Source organism: Rutilus rutilus (assembly GCF_951802725.1).
Source record: "Rutilus rutilus genome assembly, chromosome: 15".
Lineage (NCBI taxonomy): Eukaryota > Metazoa > Chordata > Actinopteri > Cypriniformes > Leuciscidae > Rutilus > Rutilus rutilus.
Window position 1 is genome coordinate 7,553,862 of NC_140220.1, and position 19,918 is coordinate 7,573,779.

General features: G+C 36.9%; 1 protein-coding gene across 2 annotated transcripts; it reads left to right on the forward strand.

Moving 5' to 3' along the window:
- The first annotated feature begins 13,642 nt into the window (after positions 1–13,642).
- On the forward strand, positions 13,643–19,269 carry vgll2a (vestigial-like family member 2a). 2 transcript variants are annotated; one of them, XM_084432875.1, is made up of 4 exons: positions 13,643–13,903; positions 14,514–14,805; positions 15,624–16,094; positions 17,293–19,269. In XM_084432875.1, the coding sequence occupies exons 1-4, from the start codon at positions 13,820–13,822 to the stop codon at positions 17,334–17,336; spliced, it is 891 nt and encodes a 296-aa protein (XP_084289001.1). In that variant the 5' UTR covers positions 13,643–13,819; the 3' UTR covers positions 17,337–19,269. The 2 variants fall into 2 exon arrangements, with proteins under 2 accessions (XP_084289001.1, XP_084289000.1); XM_084432874.1 differs by lacking the exon at positions 17,293–19,269 and having other exon boundaries at positions 13,702–13,903; positions 15,624–16,205.
- Positions 19,270–19,918: the final 649 nt, after the last annotated feature.

Sequence of the window (19,918 nt, forward strand, 5' to 3'; positions counted from 1 at the left end):
TAAAAGTGCTTTTCTAGGTTCTCAAATGAAACCTGATCGACACTGAAGACTTATGATGTGTACACATGACAGCGACGACAGCCAGTCCTGAAGCCGGCTTCCCCGCTAGATACAAGTAATTGGTTACATGATAAATATTAGGGTCAATATAAACAAGTTGATGTCCAGAGAGAAAACTTACGAAGGTTTTTAAATTTGTAATATATTTTTTAAGGATTTGAAAATGTAACATTTTCAACAAATATATATTTTAATATTTTTAAAATATTATATTTTAATATTTTTAAAATATAATTTTAACATATTATCAGTAAACACTGCATTTCTTTTACATTGGAAATCATTTGTGATATTTTTTTTAGTTACTCTAGTCTAGGGTAAAAAGTTATGTAGCCTAATGTATATATATATTAAAATAAAATTTCAGACAAAAATATTTGTCACATTATTAACTATGAATTATTTTTTAAATACAACATTTTGAAATATTGACTGATAAAAGACTTATGCCCATTCACAATGAAAGCAAGAGACAACAACGTATAGTATATACCATCATTAAAATGAAATATTACAACATTAAATAGTTCAACATTAAAATATATAATTTAAAATAAGAAAATATAAAAAACATTCTTTCGTAAATACAAATTTGGCAATTTAATGATAATATAATTTACACAGAAAATTGTTCTGCTTGTGTTTACATGAATGAGGGCTAATGACATTTACTGTATCTGCATCTATATCACGGTCGTGATTGGCGTTTTGACACTCTTTATCGAGTAAGGCGATGCGTTTTAATACTGTGCATGCATGCTTATTTACTGTGTCTGTTGTTATTGAGACGCCACAAGAGTCAGGAATTCTTGCCACGCAGAACACGATCCATATGTAAGCGCTACCAGCGTGTCTCCGAGCGAAACAAGCGTTTTAAACTGGGGGAATGTTTCCCAAGGTGCCATCCTGTAAAAGTGTGCACTCTCCCGGTTCACTGCTCAGTTTAGCACCCAGATTCACACTATCGCTGTGCATTGTCAGCATTTATCTTCCTGTGAAGACCTATGTGGTGTAAGTTTAGGGTTCTGGTCGAGACCACACAATGGCGCCCAACTCGTTCCACTAAGACTCCAGCAAATCACTTTCCAGCTGTCCGTGACATAAACCTTTGTGGCCCAGATCCTGGAAAATCATTTTAATCGTGTGAGCGGGTGGTGATGATCCACGGCCACCCCCTCACCCCTGAGGTCCTGCTGAAGGCTCGAAGGCATGGTGGTTTAAGCTTCAGATTCTCAAGATTCCCCACAACATAGCAGCAATGCTTTAGAGAGTTTCTGCAGCTTGTTATAGGAGATGCCTGGGATGCTTCTCCCAGTGTATATTTTCATTTACTCTGAGTGCTTGGCACACTCGCTTCATAAACACAAGCCTAGGTACACATAGACAGAATTGTTGCTTTGCACTCCATGTGATGAAAGAAGTTATTCATTAACATGTCTAATTTACATAGCTGAGAGGTGATATTTAGGGCCCCAAGGAGCAACGACCAGACAGATGATGGTTTCTTAAGAAACCGTAGCAAAAGTTACTTTAATCGCGATTTAAAATTGAATCAGTGACATTCAAGAACATAGAATCTTATCAAACTTACATTTGTTTATTTCTTCTTATGTTTCTGATGTTCGCACTGACAAGAATTGGATTTCATCACAATTCTTTACTAACCAATGAAATCTGACATTTGCTCATGATCCAGTTCAGTTGAATCAATAATTATGGTATGATTTTTTTTCTTTCTCAAATATTTCATCTTTTCACCTCGTGGTTGATTTTTTTTGTTTGCTTGTTTGTTCGTGAAGGAAATTAATTATTTTATTCAGCAAGAATGCATTAAAGTAAAGACGTTTACATTGTTACACGAACTTTCTATTTGGAAAAATGCTGTTCTTTTGAACTTTCTATACTTCAAATCTTGAAAAAAAGGATCACGATTTCCACAGATATATTAAGCAGCACAACTGTATTCAACATTGATAATAAATGTTTCTTGAGCAGCAAATCAGCGTATTAGAATGATTTCTGAAGGATCATGTGACACTGAAGACTGGAGGAATGATGCTCATTCAGCTTTGACATCACAGGAATAAATTACATTTTAAAATATTTTCAAATAAAAAAAGAGTAATTTTAAATTGTTAAAAAATATATCACCATATTACTGTTTTTTCTATATAGCATAAGAGAATTCTTTCAAATACATAAAAAAAAAAATCTTACTGATCACAAATTATTGAATGGTATGTATATATATATATATATACATTTATATAATTACTGCATTCAGAATGGACAAGTCATGTTCGAGCACAGAATAAGTACAAGGGGGTTTTCTCTCTTTTTTTTCCTTCTTCCAGGTGACAGTGTTCCCCTGCTGTCTATGGTCCCACGTCGGCTGTTTTTGTGCACCCAAATTGTGTATCCCATTCTCCCCATGTCTGTCATGCACCTTGTTTCCAAGTATGGCCACTATGAGGGAACTGTCACTGGGGGCCCTTGTGGGAAATTAATGGCGACAGAGAAGGGCAAAAAAGACAGGACAGCTGCCTCTGTCACCACCAGGGTCAGACTTCAGGCACTGGGGGGCTTTAGGTGCTCCACGGTATGTACCTTACACTTGTTTTTCTGCCAGTATGATTCTGCTGTCATCATCTGTCTCTCATTGGTTTACATTATTCTGCTTGGCTCCACACACACAGTTAATGAAATGTTCTAAAAGCGAATTTCAATTATTTACAATGTACAGAAACTTTGTAGGAACATTGTTTTATAATGTTACGCTGTAAAAAAAAGTTGCTGCCTTCAATTTTTAAGTACAATCAACTTGGATGTTTAAGTCATTTCAACTTAAATTACAGAATTTGTTTTTGTTTTCAACAAAAATGAGTTGAATCTTGTATAACTTATAAAAAAAGTTGAAAATTGCTGAACTTATTTTGAAGAGTTAAAGCAAAGTAAAAACGTTATCATAAATTATTGATCGTATCATTTTTTACAGTGTACTAAGGAAGTGTATTAATATGAATTATGTATATTATGTATGTCAAAATGTGTATTAATATGATATATGATATATATTATATGATATATATATATATATATATATATATATATATATAAAGGACATTAAACTATTTTCTACCAAAACAGTGACATCTTGACTAAATACAGTAAAGAGTAATGATAAAGATTAACTGTTTCTTTAACTTAAAATGTCTCGCGCCATTAGTGGTGCATCACACGTACGTAAGACAAAGACCTCCAAAAATTCAAAAGTATTTTGACAATGTGTGAATCGCGTAGTATACAGTAAGGTATACTTTCATAGGTCTGTTGAGACAAATGTGCATTACACATTCAGCTAGTCATGTGCAGTGCAATCAATCAAACTGCACAATCAATCAAGTGACGTACAGTACATTAGAAAAATCGTACGTTCATAAACCTTGGAACAGTAAAACAACAACTGTTTTGGTTCTTTTTTTAAATATAAATGACCTTGCAAAAGCTGTGCTTTTCTAAAGGCAGGATCTTTAGGTTGTAAAATCGAATTACTGTTTAAAAGCTAACCATTAGATTTAATGTGAAATAATGATTTTTTTTTTTTGTGTGAGTGAAAGAAATGTGTTTTATTTTCTTGCAGAGATGTGTGCTGTCCCACAGCCCTAATGGCCCCTTATAAATAAGATGTAGAAACAAAAACTTCAATAGAGAGTTCAGAGACCAAGGACACATCTGCCCATGTGGTCTGCAGAGGCACAATCAAATCATGTTAGATTGTGTTGCATTGTCCACCAGGTGCCCTAAACGCCAGACCGGAGCTGAAAAACACAAAGATAGTGCTTCATTTTTCAGTGAACTCTTTTGATTCCAAATGCACATGCGCACAAGCTAGTTGTCTTTCCTGTGAGTTTCAATCAACCAACACTGATAATGTTCTAGGACCCCATTCATGACTTCACAAAAAGCTTTGCCCTGAGGGTGTCCTCTACTACCCAGAACCCCGCTCTCAGCTGTCTCCCAAATCACAGGACCCAATGATGATGGACGGCACATGACCATGACACCGCACCCTAGCGCTCCGCTATCCTCACCGTCTCACGCCTTTGTTGGAAGAGAGTGTGTGTGTTGTTACAAGCGGACCACCCTAATTTTAACCGCTAATGGGCCCGACCCTGCCTGGATCCAAGTCCCTGCCAGAAATAGCCCACCGACTGACAGTCATGGGTTTGACGAGGAGCCGGGACTGCAGCCAAAACACATTCGAGTCGGGTGGAATTTCTTGCCCCTGTGAAAATGCAGTACTAATATCTTCCTCCTCAATTTTTGCCCCTTCACGACCTGTCCGGCTTCACCCCAACCCCTAAATGCATTTTTGAGTGGAAAAGAACCAGCATTTGTGTAGTACCAGTAGTACAGAGTATATTCGGTACATTTTTGAGGGTGAGCAAAACCGCACCGTTTTGTGTGTGTTCCTTTAAATGCAAATGAACTGCTGCTCCCGGCACAGAGGGCGGAGCTTCAACAGCTTGCACAGACATGCACTGAAAATTTCAAAAACTTTTAGCCTTTTATGTTCAAACCGGACATCATCCAGACAATGCGGATGATGGATGGTGCGATTGACCAATCAGAATCAAGAATTCCACAGAGCGGCGTAATAATAATAGCATCTCAGAATGGCTCAGTTCATTTACTGTGCATCGAGCCGCTATGAGACACTGAAACACTGTATCATAAGCTGCATGTGGTGTCGTGCTTCACTCTGAAACCTTCAGAGCATATATTTATTGGCTGGCAAGTTTCATGGTTCGATGTTTGAAAATTAAAAAAAGAAACATGTATGAATCATTCACAATAAGACTAATAACATGCATTTAGAAAAATTGGGTGAATTTCTATTTAATAACAACACTTTCGAATGTTCGGTTCTCTAATGTTGGTTCATGATCACAAATTAAATATTTAATATTTTTAATTGTTGTCTTTTACATTTTTATAATTAAATTAATTATTCATTAATTTAATTAAATCAGTTCTCTCACGAACACTAGTTTGGTTCTACTTGGATATTCATGTTACAGTAGCAGCATCTCTTTTTAATCTTTACGAGATAAGACTCAAGAGTTCTTCCAAAAAGATAACCAGAGAAGAACGACCTTTTCTTCCATGTAATGGTCTATTTTGGGGTCTAAACAAGCATCTCAGACATATGCTCTTTTAAAAACTAATTGGATGTTGGTGCTCGTATAGGACCAATTTTCAGCACACTGTTCAGAAGAATAACATCGTTTTTTTTTTTTTTTTTTTTTGCAACAACAAAAAACACTTGAAGATAAAAAGCATCTTCCTGAGCATCAGTCCAAGTACCCTAAAAATTATCCTCTGATGAACTGCATGATGAATCCCAAGTAAATGTAACCAGACTGGTCAGTACATATCCATCATTGTTTATCAAAAGGGTCAAACCTGACGTTGCCTTCATTTCTTCAAAAGTGGTTCCCGTTCCTTGCTAATTCTCTTTTTTTAAATCACAAATGAACAAAGGAACCACGCCGACTGACTGCACGTGTAGTCAAACAGGAGATTTCAAATTGATTAGTGCACTAATTCTTCAACAGAAGCACATTAACACTTCATAAGTCCCTGAACTTTCAAGGACGGTCCTCACTGCAGAAACTCTACATTAGTCCTTTCTGAAGCTTGGAAATCCAAATATCTCCACCGAACCACTGGGTTATTCAAACATCAATTTAAATAGCTGGCCTTGCGATTCTCTGCAGTAAGAATAACTTTAAAAATGAATGGAAATTGCATTTAACAAAACATAATGACACTTGTATGGGCTATTGAGTTTGATATTTGAATGTCTGGGCAGTGGCTTATTTTCAACAATGAGGCAGGAGAAAGTGTTTTCTAAAAGGACCGCCCAAACTGAATAATAGCAGAACTTGGCAAGGAAAAATAATCAGTTTCTGGAATTGACCGTGAATTAAAAAAGTAATTAAAATTCATCCATGCTGAATTTTGGCTCATATCTGTTTCAAGTTATCATGCAGAATTGATGTAGTTTTCTGTGTGCATGTTTTTTTTTTTTTTATACAAACAAATTTCAGCATAATGTACATTTTATTTAGAATTCAATATAGCGAATATAATTTACTGCAGGGCCTGTTTAACAATGAGACCTGTGAGAGCCATGAAGAGCGTGTCTAAAGCAAAGCTTTATGGAAGGGATGACTGAATGGAGACACTGTGTGTGGATCTGTTTCTACTGACACTCGAATGGCACTGGGAGCCAAATTCACAGCTGACGCTGTGGTATGAAGAGTTGATCCGGTGAATGTGGATTTTCACATTTCCTCCTCAGTCTGGGTCACCACTTCATCACTGCCCAAAAGCAGCAACAGGTGTGTCATTTCTACTTGGACGACTGCAGTTCATCCCTAAAAACATCCGTTATTTGTAACCAGTTTGTTGTCATTAAATATTCTGGGCAACCGTGAACAGAACATTTGAAATGCACGATCATGTAATTCTATTATACTGTACATGAATATTGTTCACAGTAGCCTAGCATGGCTGGTTCATATATTGAAAATACATAGATTTTTCGGACTATTTAGACCAGCCATACTGCAATGCTCTTGCTTGATGAATCCGATCTTCAAGCAAAAGGAACTAAATGAAATATTTTAAAGCATACCGATGCACAATCTGATTTCTAACTTGTGATGCAGCCTGAATCATAATCACACAGTGTTCGTTCATTGACCGAAGGAGAACTGGTTCATCCCAAGGTTTCTTTCTCCATTCTGTCACCTGATGGAGTTTGGGTTCCTTGCCACTGTCGCCTCGGGCTTGTTTAGTTGGGGACACTTAATTTTCTTAATAATTATTGATCTGACTGAGCTGGACGATGCCGTCACTGTTTTCCACAGAACTGCTTTATAGATAAAATGAACTAATTTAATAATTGATTATCTTTACAATGAAACTGACTTCACACTGAACTGACTTCAGCTATTTACTTTTAGAGCTGCATGCTGTACAGTCAAAACGAACTCTGTCATTGAATCATTTTCCTGTTATCACTGTAAAGTTGCTTTGATACAGTCTGTATTGTATAAATCGCTTTATAAATAAAGGTGACTTGGCTTGACTCACATCTCGTCTATTTTTTGTACTCTATAGACCTTATGTAGCCCCGCCCCTTTTCAGAGCTGCGCTCGTTGTCTGTTGTCTTCAGATCTGTATTTTCACAGCGATCTTATGTATTTATGAATGAACGGCTCGTTTTAAAATCTTCCCGGTCTATTGACATTTGTTAAGACATCTGCTTTAAACATTACAATCCTCATGATAACTTTCGTTAACTTTACATTAAGTAAATCCACTTCAAAAGCAAATTACTCCTGGACAGCAATGCCATAGAAAAATACAGAGCGACCGCAAAAACTTAAGTTCAAAGACATTATTCTAAAGATGGCGGCGCCCTCGTTTCTCTGGCGCATAAGGTCTATAGGTAGGCCTATGTAGATTTGTAGTAATTAAATTCCCGTACATACTATAGTATCTCCTCAACTCCCGTTTCCTCATGCAATAAGAGTTTCACAGGTCGCACACTTCGTACTGCAGATGCAGCAGTAGCTAGATCGCGTCAGGTATTGTTTACGCAATTGCTTCATGTAGCCTACTCTGCAAATTCAGACTCTTTTAATTGTAGGCCTGTAGGCTACTGCTGTTTGCCTACTATGCTGAGGAAGTGCGTATTCGGACGAAGGACAGGTGTCACGAATGCACATCCTGATTTTGCTGAGTTAGACGTGTTCCTGGGTCAACATATTTTTGAAGCGTTCTTGGGTCAACATATACAAAGATGTTGCACTTGGCGACAATGGGGCAGTCGTAGCCTAATCGTTAGAGTCTGGTAACCCGTAGGGTGTGTGTTCAATTCTCAATAATGGCAGCAAGGCACCTAATCTCCCAGTGTGCCACAGCAAAAATGGCTACCCACTGCTCACTATACTCCTAATGTGTGTACACTAAGTTGAGTGGATTAAATGCAGAGGACAAATTCCGAATATGAGTTACCATACTTGGACTTCACATGTCACAAAAAAAAAAAAAAATTCAGGTTCTGCATTGCAAATGATAACACAGACGTTTTACTGCCGTAATTAACTTAAAGTTTACCATATCTATATACATACTGTAGATGCCTCATGTGAATATCTATATCTGCAATAGACTTCTTAGCAGATGGCTTTCATAGGATTTAGTTTATCATTACAGTTTTTCTCAGTCGCTTTGGTGCATTTCTCAAATCATCCTTAAAATTTGCCAAGAAGTAGCCTATGTGCATTCTCAAAACAATTCGTACAAACAGCACCACACATTGGATTACCTGCAAAAGCCTGTAACTTACTCAAAATCTTTAGTTCATCTCTCAAAAGTATTTATGTCAATGACCATATCAGTGCCATCAGAATGAAAAGTCCTTGTGTCATTGTTCACAAACAAGATAATCAAAATGCTTAGTCATGTTGTCAATAAAACACTGGACTCTGTTAGCCTGATGTGAACTATGGCAACAGTTTGGATGACAGTTACTGTACTGAAATGTACAAAGCTGCGCTTCTGCCATATATCCATTTCAAAAGTACAAATTTACACACTACTGTACTTGAGTTATTGATTGAAAGAGACTGGATAGGATTCACAGTTACACTTTTACCAGTGGTCTGACAAAAAAAAAAACATTACAATATTATTGTGATATAGAAAAGAAAAAGAAATAGGGCCACAAAGGTGAAGATACAACATTAGACCGTCTGTCTACACCTCTTGACGTGCCAGTCTGTAGGGCCACAGATTCTCATCTACATCACAACGAATATCTTCCCTTGCAATGCAACATAGAAAAAATCTTTTGGAATGTCTTATCCAACCTCTGCAGGCGTCTACTGTGATGTTCTCTCAGGCTACATCCATGGCAGCCAGCACCCAGCAAGCAATAGCCGTCATTTCACCGTCTCGGTTAACTATAGACTCGATATAGATATAGTCTGGCTGTGAGTAACCCACTTCTAGCCAAAATAACCTTGAATTTGGTTACATGTCGTTTTTGCCAAAATAACTTGCAAGATGTATGATATTCCATCATGTAAGAAAAGTGATTACAAGGTGTTTGGTTTCATTTCTTCACTCATTTCATTTCTTTGTTATCTAGTTGTTGACTAGTCTATTTTTGCGCAGTTGGGTTAAGGAATGGGGAATAAGGTGTGAGGAATTCCATCAGCATCCTATAGTGGGTCACAAACCATTGCCTGATGGCATATATATATATATATGATATATATATATAGGCTATATATATAATAATTATTTATTTAATAGTAATTTTAATGTTAATGGCTTAATTAGAATTATAGACTAAAATATGAAGCTTATTTAAAAATATATATTTATAATTGTTATGATAATTGCAATACATTAAAAAAAACATAATTTATACTTTTAATTTATAATTTTGTTGCAAACAATTGTTTAGCTGACTTTTATCCAAAATATCATCTGTAATTTATAAAGAAAATGTCTTAAATATCACCTGCAATTTCTAAACCTGACCTTTGACCCCACAACAACCATTAAACAGTAAAACAAGTTGTGGTGGTCTCCATGAAGGATCTAAAGACCCTCAGTGGACTGAAATGGTTTGTGCATACGTTGTGCTGTCTCTGCGGCTGGGACAGGTGCCACTACAGCTCTCCTAAAACAGACACTCTCTGTTTCGTGTTCCACAGCAGACCCCCCTCTTTCCTCAACAGTTGCCGTGGTCACATTGAGTGCAGTGGTTCACTTCCATGTCACAAACCCACAATTCACCAGGGCTTCTGTTGCCTCATCAGCAACACATGGAGCTCAACTGTTCCCCTGACCACAGTCCAGCTAAAATCCTGTCTTGTCTTTTGTTTTTGCAAAGGCCAAAATGAATATTCTGTCATCATTTACTCACCCTCATGTCGTTCCAAATGACTTTCCTTTAACAATTTTGCATCAAGCATGAACAAGACTGAATCAATAAATCTGCTTATGGAGTGCAGTCCCATGTGGGCTCGCCAAAAAATCACTATGTGTCACTTTTTTTGTTGAAACATTTCTACATCCTTTACTCAAGTACATGTTTACATTCCATTCTCTCTTCAACTTGCCTTGACAATGTCTTTGCTCTCTCTTTCTCTCATTTCCTACCCCCCCTTCTCCCTCGTTTTGAACGTACCCAGGCAGATTACCTGCAAATGGATGACTGGAGGCCAAGGGTTCCCTCTGTCAGCAGAGGCACAAAGCCAGGAGGCTCCTTTATTCTCGCATATTAGAGAAAAGAGCCCATGTTGAAAACTGTGGGCCTGTTAAAGCTGTAAGTGATGTGCCCTCATCTTCCCTGATTCATTAGATGTGTTGAATGCACTGCTGTTTCAGCAGGTTAGGTCCTATTAGCTGGGTGTTAGCACTCAACATTTCCTTGTCCTTAAGCTATTTGGGTAGAAATAGAAACCTTGTCAGGTTACACAGTCTAAAACCCCCATTGTTTGAGAGCTGTCACATCAGAAATGGAGAGTTATTGCTCGCTGTAACTCTATCTGTGAACAGGTGTGAAAGCGCTAAACTTGAAGCGGGAACAATGAATATGAGTTGAATTAAAAGCACATTTATATTGACATATTTAATGGCATATTCAGACTGCAATCAAATTTTTAAAGGGATACTCCACTTTTTTCGGAAATATGCTCATTTTACATCTCCCCCAGAGTTAAACAGTTGAGTTTTACCGTTTTAGAATCCATTCAGCCGAACTCCGGGTCTGACGGTACCACTTTTAGCATAGCTTAGCACAGATCATTGATTCTGATGAGTCCAGTAGCATTTCTTTCAAAATGACCAAAGAGTTTCAATATTTTTCCTATTTAAAACTTGACTCTTCTGTAGTTAAACCGTGTACTAAGATCGACGGAAAATGAAAAGTTGCGATTTTCTAAGCCTATATGACTAGGAACTACTCTCATTCCGGCGTAATAATCAAGGAACTGTGCGGCTGTACCATGAGTGCAGCAGGCGTAATGATATGACGCAGCGCCTGAAAATAGGTCTAATAGGTTAGACAAACTTAGTCCCGGTCACGTTGGAAGAAGTTACCGAGCTGGGGACTATTTTCAGGCGCTGCGTCATATCATTACGCCTGCTGCACCCATGGTACAGCCGCACAGTTCCTTGATTATTACGCTGGAATGAGAGTAGTTCCTAGCCATATAGGCTTAGAAAATCGCAACTTTTCATTTTCCGTCGATCTTAGTACACGGTTTAACTACAGAAGAGTCAAGTTTTAAATAGGAAAAATATTTAAACTCTTTGGTCATTTTGAAAGAAATGCTACTGGACTAATCAGAATCAATGATCTGTGCTAAGCTATGCTAAAAGTGGTACCGTCAGACCCGGAGTTCGGCTGAATGGATTCTAAAACGGTAAAACTCAACTGTTTAACTCTGGGGGAGATGTAAAATGAGCTTATTTCCGAAAAAAGTGGAGTATCCCTTTAAAGGTTTATATTTCGAGAATTTATAGAAAAATATATTTTATTAAAAATTATTTTATAATAAAAAATATTATTATTAATTTGAATTCAAATTATTCAAATTATTTTCTTCTTATTTTTTTATTTTTATTTTAAAATGATTATTTTCTACACATTATAATGGTTTTTTTCACACTGTATTTTCTGTTGATTGTATGCAAAAACATTCCGTATTAGTTTCTGTGTATATTTTAGCTTTTTTGTTCTTACATTAAAAATTGTACATGTAATTTAAGAATAATTTATTTTAATGGCTCTCTGGAAAATGTGGAATGTGGATGTTTGTTTGCACGATTTTCGTGATAGTTGCAATATATATTTAATTAATGTCTTTAATAACAATACAAATGAAAGTATAAATAATGTAGGCTATATGTATATATATATATATAATTATTATTATTTATAATTGTTAGAAATATTTTCTCTAAAGTAATTATTGATTACATTCTTGCTATGCTTTGATGCCATTTCATTTTGTTATTTGTTGTCATTTGACAATGTAATTTGTATGTGGACAAGATATAGTTTCCTAACTATGCTCTAGCAAGAATTCTTCCAGCACAAAAAATGTTTTTTCCACATCAATGAATCAAAGATTTCCTCCTTGGTTATGTTTTTACAACAGCCAACATGACCAGCGTGGTACAAAGATGATCTCTCTTGGCAAGCCATTCATTTTACAGGCTCATGTGAGTGTTTTGTTGTTGAATAGAAAACCATGTCTCATTGTCTGGGCCCTTGGAAAATATATGTGAATGTCTAGTTCAAGAATGTACAAATCCTGGGAAAATCCATCTACAGTAAATACAGACGTTAAAACTGTGTGGATTGTTTTACACCTCAGATACTGGTATTAGTGTTTGCTGAGAAATAAGCAGAATAATTCACCTCCAGCACTCTGGACAGCGCTAGTTTAGCTTAATTCATGAAAGTCTCCATGAAGTGGGCTATAGCCTATAGCGCCGGAATACCAAACATTCCTGTGAAATTCCCAGTAAAATAACGATGAGCTTTAACCACCACTTCAGCTGCTCTTCTGAAGTGTATTGGTTACTACAGCAGCAGTGTCATTGTCTCAGACTGAGCAGTGTATCAGTGTTTTCTCAGTTGCAGCATATTGTTGATTTTAAGGGTCCTGATGACAGAAAAATGCCCCTTGACCCCAGGACCAATTGCATGAAAACTATTTGACCTTCGACCTGGAAATCTAAAGAGTCCAGGGCAACTGGGCACAGAGAACCATGGCATTTTAGATAGACTGATGGCAGCACACTTAGGCTATTTAGCCTTTTTTTTTTTTTTTTACAAGCAACCGGATTTTAAAAATGAAACATTTTCTATTCAATAGCAAAACAGGTAGGCCCATTCAAATAGATTGTAATAGCAGAACACTTTGATGGTAAAAGGGAATTGAGCTACCAGTAGAAAGGATTCATAGGGAGCTGCTGTTGGTCTCTTTTGAAGAGATACGTCAAAACGAGTCGTTTCATAGAAGTCCGATTCTTGGAGGAGTCGTTAATTTGAACTGATTCATGCACGGATTTGCAGTGTTTCTCGCGCGGACTTCAGTAAACACGATGAGGTAAGATAAGAAACACTTTTATATCAAAATATCAAACAAAAAGGAATTGTACAACAGAGGCTATGTTTACTGGCATATCTCATTTAGGATGACATGAAACTGGAATACATCCAAACGAGTAAACTGACTAAAGTTTTTTTTTTTTTTTTATATAGTCGCTGGTCTAGCTAATGACCAGCTAATATATGTTCCAAAACACACATACCACGTTATATTGTTGTGCAAAGTTGTCTTGTTTGAAGATTATCCAACACGTCACAATTCGTAAATTGCACAGGGACTTCTGTGAACACTTTGAGCGATGATTCAAATGAGTCGACTCATTAAACCATTCATCAGTTGAATGAACCGAATCTCTTACATGAATCAGACTCGTGCGTAAAGACAGAGTACTGAACATAAAAGGTGCTCAGTGCGCTTCAGCCGCAATCGACACGGAGCTTCATTTTCTGACTGTAGACACTGAACCAGCGCTTTATTTCAAATGAAGCGTCCTCTCATTCCACTAATAATTTTTTATACGTGATATAACAGCTGTCTTCGCCATGAGCTGCTTGGATGTCATGTATCAAGTTTATGGTCCACCTCAGCCTTATTTTGCCGCAGCATACACACCTTATCACCATCAGGTATGGTCGTCAAGTTCAGTTTATTATTATTCTGTTGTGTTAGAAGAAAATTTTGTGTTTGTGAGTAGTTTAAATTCCCATTATATTTTTGAGTAAAACTTTCTCTCCTCGACTTGTTGCGCTGCGCGTGCATTTGATGTTGACGAAATAGTTTTAAAATGAGTCACATAGTTAGATGTTGATGCATTTTTTTTAACTTGATTAATGGCAGTTTAAATGTTATTTAAAGTTATAAAAAAAAAAAAAAAAAGCATATTTTTATTTTCTGACAATGATGTAGTAGGCTATATCACTTGTTTCCTTAAGAAAAGCTTGTAAAAAAGATAGACTTGGAAATATATTTTTCTTTATTTAACAGATATCATGTTATCTTCAATGCATATTTAGTTTAGGATAAATACATATACAGTATACATAAATTGAGTATATATTGGTGACATATACCGTATGTTAGCATTATAGGAACATAAATTGTGCAACACCAAACACACTGGTGGAATACACAACTATAGTTTCTCCCTATATCTGTCTATGTATGAATAGAGTGTGTGTGAGTGTATTTCTGTATCATGTAAATTGATTTTGCCTTTTTTTTCTTTCTTTTTTTCAGAAATTGGCATTTTATTCGAAAATGCAAGAATCACCAGAAACAGTCAGCGGAAGCAGCTCTTCTTTTTCCAACCTCTCTGGGCCACCCATAAAAGAGGAGGACTGCGCCCGGGAGAAAGATCACCCACCGGAGGCTGAGTACATCAGCTCCAGATGTGTGCTTTTCACGTATTTCCAAGGGGACATTAGTTCGGTGGTGGATGAACATTTCAGTCGAGCTTTGAGTCAGTCTAGCAGTTACGCACCCGGATCCACCAACAGCAAGACCGCGAGAGGTACATCGTCCTGGCGAGGTGGGAATCTGATGCAACCTGCATTTTGAATCGAACTGAATTAAATTGAACTTTATTGGCCAAGTATGCCTGAGTAAGGAATTTGTCACCGTTATAAGGCATCCACACAGTGCATTTAGACATACATGCAATGTATTTTAGTAATTATAGAAAACAAAAATACAATGCTCGACTAAAGAATAATGTTTAATTATAACAAATAACAGGACACATTACCGTGCCAAACATACCCAATTTTGGTATACAATACAATAACACACTGATCCGCACAGAAATAGCAATGAAAACCTGTTACTTACAGTAGGTAATATAAATAAGTATTGCTCTTAAATATGATATTGCACAAAAAGAGAAGGAAATTGATTTAAATAGTTCATTTATACTTTACGCCTTTATGATTGTACAGCTATTAATCATGATAATGGGCACAATTTTCCTTCTTGGTTTAAAATTGTTTTAAGGTCGATTTTTAGATAGATTTTTAAAAGCAAATGAATTAAATTAGTTTGATTATTAATTATTTTTTTTACAATTAGTTTAATTAACATATTTTCTTTGCATCATCTATGATTGCACATGTATGATTTTATTTGATTTATTTTGCATTGTTTCATAATCTATATAGTTTTTTTCAAAGCTAATGCAAAGCAATTCAATTTGATTGTAGAGGACAGTTTGTCGCATTTGTTTTGTTAATCCAAATGTGTGAGCATTCATTTTTAAATCTCAAACAGAATATTTGAATTGTTATATATTTGAATTATCACAGGCTTTTGTCCATATTAACATGTAAAACTTTTAAATGTGTTCCTCCTCAGAAGGCTCATTCCCTATGAGCCAGAGAAGCTTCCCTCCCTCGTTCTGGAACAGCGCGTATCAGCCGTCGGTCACGGCGTCTCTCAGCAGCGCCCTGGGTTCCTCCCACACGGATCTCCCCTTCTCAGCGGACCCTTATTCCACCGCGTCTCTACACAGCCACCTCCACCAAACCACCCCGGAGCCCTGGCACCCCTCTCACCACCATCACCCTTACTCACTCAGCGGAGCCATCGGCACCCAGGGGTCTGCTTACCCCCGGCCCTCCATGCACGACATGTACGGAACGCACTTTGACCCCCGTTACAGCTCTCTGCTCGTGCCCTCGGTGCGGCCCCATAGACTCCCCCCGGCCACGGTGCCCGCAGCTGGAGCCTCGCCGTGTGACATCAGCAAGAGCGAGCCGGGCAGCTCGGCGTGGACCGGAGCTTTCACAGCGGCGAGCTCTGACATGAGTCTGAACATGGATACAGGTGTGAACATTCAATCCACATACAGCAGACCCACAATGTATTTATGCACATAACAAGCAACACTTAAAACACATATGGATGTCATTGCATTTGAAAACAAAATATCAACTCAAAAGGCATTTATTTAAAAGAAAATAAAACATTTGATTCAAAAGAAGTTTGGTTTTAAATGATAAAAAGATGAGACAAAATGTTTTGTGGCACTTTCTAGTTGTTTCTGGTCATTTAAAAGGTTTTATTGATGTTTTTGAAAGAAGTATCTAATGTTCACCAGGGCTGCATGTATTTGATTAAAAATACAGTAAAAACATTAATATCGTGAAATATTATTACAATTTACATATAACTGATTTCTATTTGAATATATTTCCAAATGTAATTTATACCTGTGATGGATGCAAAGCTGAATTTTCAGCATCGTTATGCCAGTCTTCAGTGTCACATGATCCTTCAGAAATCATTGTTGTGACAACCGTGATACTTTTTTTCACGATTCTCTGATGGATAGAAAGTTCAAAGAACAGCATTTATTCGCAATAGAAATGTATAACATTGTAAACGTATGTACTTTTGATCAATTTAATGCATCCTTGCTAAATAAAAGAATTCATTTTGTTCAAAAGCAACACATTTTTTTTTACTGAACTCAAATGTTGAATGCTAGTGTATGTGATAACCTCTGGTTACTCTGCTAGGGTGCAATGTATATCATACATGCACAAAAAAATAAAAAATAAATCACCTTGACACATCAGTTTATTAAGACTGAGTGCAAAAATTGTGCAGGAAAGTTCTGAGAAAAGCTTTGTCTGTAAATGCCACTTTATGTTTTGTTATCTAATGCAGTGACATTTAGACTTGTTTTTTAGGCTTAAAGCATATAGGGCCGTCAAAGGTTAAACTCACTTCATAAAAAAATTCAATCATATAATGACAAATAATACTAAGTCTATAAGAGCTTCTTGAAATACTGTAAATGATCAATTTGAGAATATATCCTGAGTTTAAGATCTTTTTTGAATCATTATCTTCAAGGCTTTTGACGTTGACCTCTGCTGACATTGGTTTTTCACTCTTCATCTTTAAGACTTTAATGCTTTCTTTGCTTCAAGTCTTCTCACTTTTCACTCTGTATTTGCTACTTATTTTCCGTCTTTTCATTTCTTTATCTTTTTTTCCCTTTCCTTCTTCCTCTCAGGTCTACAGAGCCAGGATAAGAGCAAGGACTTGTACTGGTTTTAGTGCCCTGCGGCCACTTTTTTCTCCGCCGGCTTGTCTTTCTCTGGCTTTTCTGTAACAGATTCTCATCTCACTTGCAGCCCGGCGCTACACCCTCTGCAGCGGGACCATCCTAAGCTGAAAATGGATAAGAACCCTTCGGATGAGTGCAAAACTCTCTCAGTAAAGAGGAGCATACTGTAGTGGTGTGACTAGCAGCTGCTCTCGCCCCTTCCCTCCCCCGACCCTCAGCGCTCTCAGCAAAACGGACCCAAAATAAGATTTGAAAAAGAGACAAACGTTACTTTCGGGGGGACATTTGAGAGCCGAACTTGCAGAAAAGACTTTTCTACGAAGACTTTTCTTTTGACCAGAAATGAGTTTCTGACCAGAGAGCAGCATTCCCTATCATCGCTGAAGACCGAGAAGGGCTATTTGAAGCCACTTGACTCTATCTATATTGCTTTCAGCACCTGTCATCGACAACTGTTGTGGAACTTAGCAGACGCACAGACAAGCGCTTTGACCGAGCAAGCGCCCTGGATTTCATAAAAGAGGCGTTTTGTTGTATCTGGACACACTGGGAAAGGGAACAACTGGTTTGGCTTTTCATTTTTTTGTGAGGTGTGGTGTAGGTTCGACTGGAAGTAGATACAAACACTATTAAGCCGTACTGTATATACTTTGTGTCTTAGTGTGTCCAGTGCTACATGTAAGATCAAACAGCATGATGATATGCATCAGAAAAATTGATTCTTTCATTTGTACTTTTTTAAAGAACCACTTTTAGTCGCCGCCAGCTTAGGTCGACGTCTCACCACGCTGTATTTGAATGTATCACATGTAATATATTACCTTTGAAAGTATTTTTCCAGTGCGTTGAGGACAATGAGGCGTTATCTGTTTTGTTATTATCAGTTCAGCCTATGAAACAGAAATGGAAATAAAACCAGGCGATACACACTTTTTTTTTTTTTGCTGCCCTTGAGTGTTTTAGAGGTTGCTCGTGAAATTGCGAATGCGATCGATTGTACAAACTTGTGACATCTTTTTATACCAAACACATCTTGACATTTATTCAAGATTGCTTTGGGCTCTAGGAAACAAAAGACTATTACAAACCTGCTGCAACCTTCAAAACCTTCAAATCGACTCCATCAGAGATTAAATTATTGATTTATTTCAATATAGATGTTTTTTTCTGTGTCAGTATGTTCGACGTGTTAAAGAAGGATGGGCTACTTTTAATCACACTCTTAAAAATAAAGGTTCCAAAAGCGGGTTTTCACAGCAATGCCACTGCAGAACCTTTTTGGGTTCCAGAAAGAACCTTTCAGTGAACAGTTCTTAAAAGAACCGAACCATTTTTTCTTAGTGTGAAGAACATTTTAACAATCTAAAGAAGCTTTGTCTACAATAAAGAACCTTTTGTGCAATGGAACGATTTATTGGATGTTAAAGGTTCTTCATGGGACCATAGATGGCAATAAAGAACCTTTATTTTTAAGAGTGTGTGATGTTTTTGTCCCCTCAGCCATAGATTCAGCCAATGAAAAGGAATTGGGAAGCGAGAAAGAAAGCGGGAGACTCAATGTTATCACGCTGACATTTGATCCTCTGCCTTTTGGTTGTGTTCGCAGTGAATACCAGACAGCTGTTGATTAATATTGGCTTATGACAACAGCAATGATGGACAAGAGATGTGTGGCCAGGAGTTTCTCTTGCTTAAGTGGGTAAAACAAAGGCCTCTTTTTTAAAAAGTAGTACTGAGTGCCCTCCTAAAGTGCTGGGGGTGCATGAGAAAATAATGTAGTTCATGTGGCAGATTAAACAGTCACATTTCAAAATGTATAACTGGTGTACAGAGTTACTACTAAGCCAACTTGTGTTTTTATGTGACTACAGTAAAGTATGTGTATTTTTTTAAATGATGTCTATTGAAACTCTACTCTGGTTGTATTTGTAGCCTGTTTCTCTTCCTTGAATTCAAAGTTGAGATAATTTTATTTGTCATATAGAACAGCATATCTGCTGACTGACAATGAAATGTGTCATTCAAGCTCACTATTTGAACGAAAATAGAAATAAATTATATTGCAAAAACAAAGTAATATAGGTTTAGAAAAATTAGAAGTGTAGAGGAGACCGGGGCTTGCTGTCACATATCTCAGAGTTTATTTTTGAATGTCAGATTCAATATAACCATTTCTGTATTGACATTAGTTTCTATAGATTTTGAACTTTAGCAGAGCATGTTGTCACACAGTATATGGGCCCCTGCCAGTTATAGACTTGTACAAATACATTTGAAGGAAACCAAAGGCAAAACAATTAATGAAACATTATTATTTAGAAGAACAGGACGGTATAATTCACACACAAAAAAAACTAATTTAAAATAGAACTAGATATTTGAAACCAATTAACATAAAAAACACACATTGGGAACACTTTTGAAACCACATCCTAGTGTGTCAGAGTGCATAAATAGCATTAATTATTAGCGATAGGAAAATAAAACAATAGGCCTACAAAAAATTAGGTTTATACAACGGCTAATGTGCTCATGAATCTATAAACATATGATTACGCAAAGCTGTCACATT

What these genes read in the sequence shown, in the direction of transcription:
- vgll2a (XM_084432874.1), top strand. Translation starts at nt 13,820, where the DNA reads ATGAGCTGCTTGGATGTCATGTATCAAGTTTATGGTCCACCTCAGCCT. An exon ending in ACACACCTTATCACCATCAG is followed by an intron (nt 13,904 to 14,513) that starts GTATGGTCGTCA and finishes TCTTTTTTTCAG; the next exon opens with AAATTGGCATTTTATTCGAA. An exon ending in AGGTACATCGTCCTGGCGAG is followed by an intron (nt 14,806 to 15,623) that starts GTGGGAATCTGA and finishes GTTCCTCCTCAG; the next exon opens with AAGGCTCATTCCCTATGAGC.